Here is an 8253-nt window from a genome sequence, read left to right as displayed (position 1 = left end):
CGGTCAATCAACCAATATCTAGATTATCAAGATAACTAGATCTAGGTCTGTAAACTATCATATTCAGATACTGAAGAATACCACCAAATGATAGTTTACTGATATAACACGACTAACAATAAGATGTATATTCAAAAGGTAAACAATGCTAATTTGGGTCCCACCGATCAAGTGTGTATACGAAGTAAATCACAAGAATCAGGAACCAATAATAAATCTTATTGTCTTCAAATCTTCAATGTTTTCAAAGTACCTGAACAAACAAACTTAATTCCAACTTATGATCGATCACGCATAAAATGAAGTTTGTTAACAGTGGATGATCACAAGTCTACCGTTAGATCTAAAAACAGATCTTAACTACCGTTAATCCCTTGATCTAGTTTTATTGACATTATATCAGAAGAGAAGGTTCTTAGAATAAACAAACTAGGTGCAATCAAGGTTTAACAACCGTTAGTCAATCAAATAAATAATGGAAAACTAAAATAACATTGCAAATTCTAGTTTCCCACTAACGGTACTATTTACACGCTTCTTGATCCCACAAAAGTCTTTAAACTAGCGGATGTAAGAGGTTTCGCTTAAGTAGGTTACTTTCCTCTCTAATATAATATTACAAGTAATACTATTATTCGGCTACAACATTGACTATAAAATCAAGTGCCTGCCTCATGATAAATTTATAAGAGGGACAAACTTCACTATTTATAGACCAAGATAGTTTGGACACCAAGGAATTTCCATAACCGAACATATTATCAAGATATGCAATAAGCACCTATTTTCGGTTTTGTCTAATTCCAACCAGTATCCAACTGTAATATCAAAATCCCTCTTGGATGACAACTTAATATTAGCTGGTACACGAGTACGCTTTACTAATATATATCCCAGAGATATGTTATCCGAAGATCGTAACAAAAAGATTCTCAAACATTCCGGTTTGGGATCTCACCTTGAGTACCAAGGAATATCTTTAAACAATAAAAGATAATATTTTAAATATGTTCAAATTACTCACAATGTCGACATATTTAACTTTCCTAATTAGCAAACCCAACTTCCAAAATCACACAAACCTTAAAGTATGTGTGGTATCGGAAACCAGATTTTCCATGAGGATTGGTCCTAGTATAGATTCTGTTAGAGATCCCCAATATATAGGTATCCGTTCTTTTAGAGATCCCCATTAATAGGGATCGGTCCAGCTAATAGATCCGCGATAGGAACCGAACCACCAATCCAATTTATTTTTTTCAATTACAAAACAAGTTTCGTTTGTATACTTCCTTAAACTCATGTAACCAAACATAGTTTTTAGGCATAAAATCAATCTTAAGTTCATTACACAATCTAGTAATAAGTTACAGAGATAGTGTATATGTCACAATTACGAAGTTTAAAAGATAAGCGTTATATTTCGTAATTCAATATACATAAGTTGTGAAACAACTTGTATATTTTTCCTCGACACTTTTATCATCATAAGATGATCAAGTCTCTAATACTAGAGTTTCACATATATAACTTCGCATTTTATGTTTTCAACATAAACAAATTGAAAATAATGTAGATAAAAATAGAAACAAGTCAAGTCTTATATTACTAACCTCAAGTAAAAGGGTGATGCGTTCGTTGATGTTGATACGTCTTCATATTCTTCAGAGTAATACTTGTGTATATCAACATTTTTATAGTTCCTAGTCTAATCTAACGAAGTTGACTCTAGTAATCTAATCAAGCAACTTTGAGTTTTAAAACTAAAATATGACAATCAACCTTGACATAGAAACTTGGAGGGTTCAACTGAGCAATGCTCTAACAATATTAGGTTTTTACCATATATGTTGCTGGACGAAAAAGTTGGCGGTGCATTTAGTACCCCCTCCTTTTCAGGTTAGCTTGGTGGATTCTCTGTGAAGCAAAATATGACTAAAGTTAGTCATCTTCATTTCACCGATGACATAAATGTCTTTCTCAATCAATACAGATATTAGACCGCTTCGGTATCTTAAATACACTCTACTCAGCTTTAAGATGATGCTTGGGCTCTCACAAACTTTTATAAAGTACTCTCTTCGTTGCATTTTAGGTGGATGACTTGCATTTTGTTGTTATTGTGATAGAATGCTCGTATGAAGTGTTTCCTTATATCTACTTCCGTCTGCCGTTTGGAAACAATATTAACATTATATTATAGTTGGTCAGAATCTTGTGAATCTGCAAAACGAGGTTTTCATCGTGGAAATGGAGTTGGCTTTCAGAAGAAGGTAAAGTCACACTCATCAAGAGTGTTCTTCTTATTTTTCTATATTGATGGCCCTTCAATGTGTTATTAAACAATTTGAGAAAATAATCAGAGATTTTCTTTGGCATGATAAGGACAATATTACGAAGTATCATTGGGTTAATTATGCGAATTTCTGCGAGCCTTTAGATCACGGTGGGTTGCGTATTCGTAAACTTAAACTCATGAATAAATCTCTTATCTCTAAAAGGTGGTAGCTTTTAGGAAAGGAAAGATGCTCTCTCCGGGCTAATATTATTCAAGAGAAGTATGTTTTGATGATATTGGGTGGAGAATGAGAACGCCTAAGAATAGTCACGATGTTAGTCTTTGGAATAACATTGACACGACTTCCACAAGTTTCTTTGAGCATTATATCTTTAAAGCGGGTGAAGGTGACAAAATTTGATCATAAAAATACAAACGACATGCTCAAGGTTTAATTGTCGAGTTGTGTTATTGTTTCTATGATATTTTATCCTCAAAAGGTATTTCTCTTTCAAGTGCTTACTTTCTAGTTACGTCAGACTTAAATTAGAATCCCGGCATTGGTTGAAAACATTTATATGAGGTCGGAATCACTGCTTTATACTATTATCCTATTTGGATTCCACTCATTTCGAACCACAAGAGGTGACGAGTTACTATGGAAATGTGACAAGTCTGGATAGTTATCTGTTAAGCATCTTATAATTCAATTATAGTGGAACACCCGGTGAATTAGAGTCTAAAGAATAAGAATTGGTCTAAGTTATTGGCCTTAAAATTTTGATTTTTCTTTTGGAAGGGCATTATGATTAGGCTTCAAACTCTTGATAATCTACACTGAAGAGGAAGAACACCATTGTGACTCCGATTGGAAATCCAATCCTTAATCTCTGTATTTTATGCAAACAACACAAAGAGTCCTTGATTCATCAATTCGTTTGCGGTCATTTCTCTACGCAGGTCTAGGCTTTCTTTTTTGACGCAAAGTCTTTATACCTCCAACCTCTGTCTTAGATTGTATCAAGCTCTGACAAAACATCAAGTTTACTATTCGAGGGGATCAGTTCTGGAAAAGGATTTATGCTAGGGTATTGTAGTGTTTTTGGATGGATATAAAGACAGAACCTTGCATAAGACGGATAATAGTCCATCTGACATGATCATGAAGCTGAGAGTGAAACTTTCTCTTGGGTTCATCCATGTTTTGCTTCAAAAGCATTCTTTTAGATGGGAATTGTGAACTGGAATTCTAAGTTTTATCAAGAATCACTTTGAATGGCTTCTTTTTTGGTTTCAATCTACTTTATTTTTTAGCTATATTATATTTTATATACTCTTTCCATCTCCAATTTATTACGATCCATATGTTTCTGCATAGCTAAAGGTGAAAAAGTGATAGTATATTTTTTTTTACAGAGATAATATTATTTCCACATGTGGGCTTGTGGACATACGAGGCATGACCGTATCAGGAATGAGTACGTCAGTAAGAAACTTATGATAGCGCCAATCGAGGAGATGCTCGCACAACAACGACTGCGATGGTTTGGGCATCTCCAGCGAAGACCGCCTGATGCCCCAGTACGATTAGGCCGCATCAGGCGTGCTGAAGGTAGGTTGCAACGCCAAGGACGACCGAAGCTAACTTGGGACGAGTGCGTGAAGAACGACCTGAGAAACTGAGATCTCTCACCAGAGCAGGCGCTGGATAGACAGACTTGGAGGGCGGCAATACCGTGGAAGAGGTGGGTTTCAGGTATGTAGACTAATAACCCTTCTCCTTTATTTCCTATTTTAGTTCTTTACAACTCAATCAGAGAACACGTAAAGGCAACCCTGCAGTTTCGTGAAGGGGGAATCCCCTGTAGCGCTGCGGTAGGCAGAATTGTGAAGGGAGGAAATCCCCCTGTAGCTTCTGCAATCGGAACAGAGTGTAAGTATATCCGCATTAATGGTCGAGAACTCGTAAACCCATTAACACGGTGACTACCCACACTTAGTCCAAAAACTTTAACAATCGCGACATGGGTAGCGTTAAGTATTTTTGCTTGTCATAGTGCAAGTTGTGCGAGGCTTGGACATGTCTGTGTAAAATCCATGTTCTACTCTTAGATGATATTCTCTAGTCGACCCGGTACTTACTACTGGAAAAGACTTTGGGTTTGGGATTTGGGAATATTATTTCCACATTATTGTGGGGTGGATGAATTCATGGGCTACACTGCTTATGGTCCATCGGAATAGGGGTGGTATACGGTCACTACCTTTTCTTCTGATGAGGATAAAATAGTAAATTTGGTAAAGCATAAGGCGGCCTAATGTGATTTTTATGTTAAAACAGCACAGCAGGACCGTTTTGCCAATCGTTTATTCTTCTTCTTCACATCTCTCTCGCTCTTTCTCTGCAACTCAACAAAGGGGTCGTCGTAAGTGCGCAATTCCACCAGTCACAGGTACGCAGACTGATTTCTATCAGATTCATCAGGTTAATTACGATTTCTGATTTGGGTTTCATCCATCTTTTATATGCTATATTGCGATATGATTGCTTAGATTTGTAATTAGGGTGTCTCGTATTTTTCACGAATAAGGTTACTTCTACGAATTTCTCTTGTTAGATTGTGAAACTAAAAAATCTTTACATCAATTCTTTTTGCTCCTTTTGTGTTCCGAGGTTTGGATTTATATTTTGTGCTCCCCAAATTAACTCTAACCTAAAATTTTAAAAAATTGAGAAAAACTTCTTTTGTTGGAAATAGTGATTTTATGAGGTTTTTGATTAAAAAAATCTCGTGATTCCACTGAAAGAGGGTTCAATATTACTTTAGTTGGGTTCTGTAAGGCTAATGGTTCATTTTTATTCAATAAATTGCAAATTATTAAGATTATCAGTTAAATTGAGACTCAAGGTCGACGCGGCCATGCTTCGGTATTAGGCTCTTTATATAATGGTTGTTTGAGAAATCTTATTGGTGTTTTAGTAGTGTATTCTGCCTTACTGCAGAAACTGACAAACTGTGAATTTTTCGTTTTCACATTTGAGTTTTTGTTTGTTCAAGTACATTTGATCGTGTATTTACTTGGTTTGGACTGTTTCTTGGGTGTTTGTGGTTATGTCTAAACTGTTTCTTTATGCAGGTTTGTGGTTAAGACTTGAGAAAACATGACGACAGCAGCTCGACCCACATGGGCACCAGCAAAAGGTGGGCAAGAACAAGGTGGCACCAGAATTTTTGGCCCCTCCCAGAAATACTCTTCGAGGGATATTGCATCTCACACAACATTAAAACCCAGGTATGCTTTTCATATCCATAATAATGTTTACAAGAGGTAAAATTTCATTAGGGCATCATCCTAGAGAGAAAATATAAGATCGTCCAAATTTAAACAGTGATAGGATCCCAACACTAAAGTTACCTCTATACCCTTTTGTGCTGTATGCTGTAGTGTGCTTTACCAGTTAACGATGTTATTTGGTTATGTTCTTAAATGGATGGGTGTATTGGAGATTAACAATTCTAATTGCAACTAAATTTTGCTTTTGTGGATGTACCACTTTCACATTCAGACACTTGACATCATTAATGTGGCGTGTGCAACACACTTTTTTAGACATACTAGTCCAGGTATATGATTAATATGGCTGCAAATATACAACATACTAGTTCATAGGCATGTGACCGTTGCAGTAAACTGCAACTCTGCATATCTAGGTACTTATTCTGGCAGTTGATGCCATGTCGGTCCTTTGGTAAATAAATTTGGTCTTTTGCACCTTGCAGACGAGAAGGGCAAGATACCCAGGAGGAATTAGAGAAAAGGGATCTAAGGGAGGAGCTGGAAGATCGTGAGCGTAGGCATTTTTCTTCAAAGGATAAGGGTTATCACGGTGAGGGATACACTTGACCATTCTCGTCCTTATGCTTGTTCTAGAATACTTTTCTGCAATGCCGCCTATTCACCGTAATGCTGGTTTACATTTTTATACGTCATGCTGAGATTAGCTCTGTTTGGTGGCAGATGACAGAGATCGAAGAAGGGGCTCAGGCCATTATTTAGAAGGTGAACAATTATGTCTTTTTTTTTTTTGCAATTTTGTCACTTGTAATTTTCTCGACTGATCACTGTAGCAAATTGTGTAGGGGTAAAGAGAGACATTGAAGACCGTATTGTTCCGCGTAATATAGACGCTGATGATACTGATGAAGATAGTGACAAGGAGAGGTAGTTCTTTTGCTCTAGATTTGCATACATGAATTCTTTTACTATCATATCACACATACTGAAGCTCATCTTGTTTTGATTTTATGCACTTGATGTTGAAACACATTCATCTAAATAAAATACATGGTCATATAGTACCTTATCTTAACTTTCATCTTACAGTATAAATTTAGGTATGAACCTAAGCAGAATACAAATTTGTGCACCCCCAAAAATTAGGGTGCACAAGTACCCATTCTTTCATTGATTAATTGGTTTTTATATTTGTATTGGAAATGGGAGAAAAAAGAACCAACATGGTGGTTTTGAAAACCAAGTACCCAATGGGAAGAGGGTTACTTGTGCACCCCGGTTTTTAGGAGGTGCACAAATTTGCACTCACCTAAGCAAGTCAGTTAAACTACGTGCACTTTCTTTTGGTCCTGGTTTTGGAGACATGCTACTGCTTGTTACATCTTTTCTTTTTTTAATACTTCGCTCGTTCTCTGCAAAAGTTCGGGTTAAATGTTCTAGTTCTTCGTATTTGATAAGGGAAGAAAGTCTGTTGGGTATGTAACATGTACCCTACCTAACAAGTTCTAGATACCTTTTATTTAGTGAACCTATTCTTTCTATTTATTATGAACTGCAAGTACTATAGCGAGGGGTCCCTCCAGCATAAAATGCTGTATGAATCTTATATGCAGGATAAAAATATGCTCAAATTGAAGCCGCTTCGTTTATCTTGGATACTTGGTTTGAACTATGAGATGTCACATTTCTGTTACTTGTTAAGAGTGTTTATTGCTCAAATCCTGCTGTGTACGTTGGTGCATTAATGTGGGGTTTAATGGTTCGATATTGTGATGGCAGTGATGATGATGATGATGACGAGGATGACACTGAGGCTCTTATGGCTGAGCTTGAACGCATAAAGAAAGAAAGAAACGAAGAGAGGCTTCGCAAGGTATGATGTTCCACCCCACCCCTTGGATAGACTTGCAAGTCAATTTGTTCAAAATGATGACCAAGCATCATAACTACCTTTAGTACGAAAAAGAATGATTAGTTAGCTGCTGCATATTAATCACTGCACGTTAATGAAAATTTGTCATGCTGGTACCAGGAGCGACTGGAACAGGAAGAAGAACTAAAGTTAAAGGAGGCAGAACTTATCCGTGGCAACCCCCTGCTCAATAATGCTGCATCATTTACTGTTAAAAGAAGGTTAGTTTGTTGGGAATCCGATTCTTACCGTAGTATAGGTTCTACCCTTGTTTCCTGAATCTCTTCTGACCAGAAGAACAAAAGAATGACTCTTTTCTGAATGGGTGTTATCCTTTTCTCTGCGGGACCAGGTGGGATGATGATGTTGTTTTCAAGAACCAGACTCGTGGTGAAGCTAAAACACCCAAGCGTTTCATCAACGACACAATCCGAAATGACTTCCATCGAAAATTCTTGCACAAGTATATGAAGTAAGTTTGGCTTAAGCAAGTTAGAGGGGGCTGACCAGGAAGTGAAGAAATGGTAGCAAAATCTTGTATGGATTAGATAAATAGTGAAACCAACTCTTGTTTGGCCAAGTCAAACTTGCTTGGACTATTTTTTTTTTGTTTTAAATGTACATGATATCTGCGTATCAGTTTCAAGAATTAATTCTTAAAATGAATTACTATGACAGACATATTTCTTTGGTATCTGTTGAATTTTTGATACTTTAATGACTCGGCAGTAAAATTTACCTTTATTTTTCTGTGGGTGCATTTCGT

General features: G+C 36.6%; 1 protein-coding gene across 1 annotated transcript; it reads left to right on the top strand.

Annotated features, from left to right (window-relative positions):
- The first annotated feature begins 4609 nt into the window (after positions 1-4609).
- Positions 4610-8205, top strand: LOC113348915 (protein CWC15 homolog). Its single transcript, XM_026592823.1, has 8 exons — positions 4610-4731; positions 5417-5572; positions 6061-6167; positions 6299-6340; positions 6421-6502; positions 7355-7448; positions 7608-7708; positions 7840-8205. Exons 2-8 carry the CDS (start codon positions 5442-5444, stop codon positions 7961-7963), a joined length of 681 nt encoding a protein of 226 aa, XP_026448608.1. The 5' UTR covers positions 4610-4731; positions 5417-5441; the 3' UTR covers positions 7964-8205.
- Positions 8206-8253: the final 48 nt, after the last annotated feature.

Source organism: Papaver somniferum, chromosome 2 (genome assembly GCF_003573695.1).
Source record: "Papaver somniferum cultivar HN1 chromosome 2, ASM357369v1, whole genome shotgun sequence".
In the NCBI taxonomy this organism is placed as follows: Eukaryota; Viridiplantae; Streptophyta; class Magnoliopsida; order Ranunculales; family Papaveraceae; genus Papaver; species Papaver somniferum.
The sequence above is the reverse complement of the archived record's forward strand: the minus strand, read 5'-3'. Positions and strand labels throughout refer to the sequence as shown.

What these genes read in the sequence shown, in the direction of transcription:
- LOC113348915 (XM_026592823.1), top strand. Translation starts at nt 5,442, where the DNA reads ATGACGACAGCAGCTCGACCCACATGGGCACCAGCAAAAGGTGGGCAA. An exon ending in AAAGGATAAGGGTTATCACG is followed by an intron (nt 6,168 to 6,298) that starts GTGAGGGATACA and finishes GTTTGGTGGCAG; the next exon opens with ATGACAGAGATCGAAGAAGG. An exon ending in TCATTTACTGTTAAAAGAAG is followed by an intron (nt 7,709 to 7,839) that starts GTTAGTTTGTTG and finishes CTGCGGGACCAG; the next exon opens with GTGGGATGATGATGTTGTTT.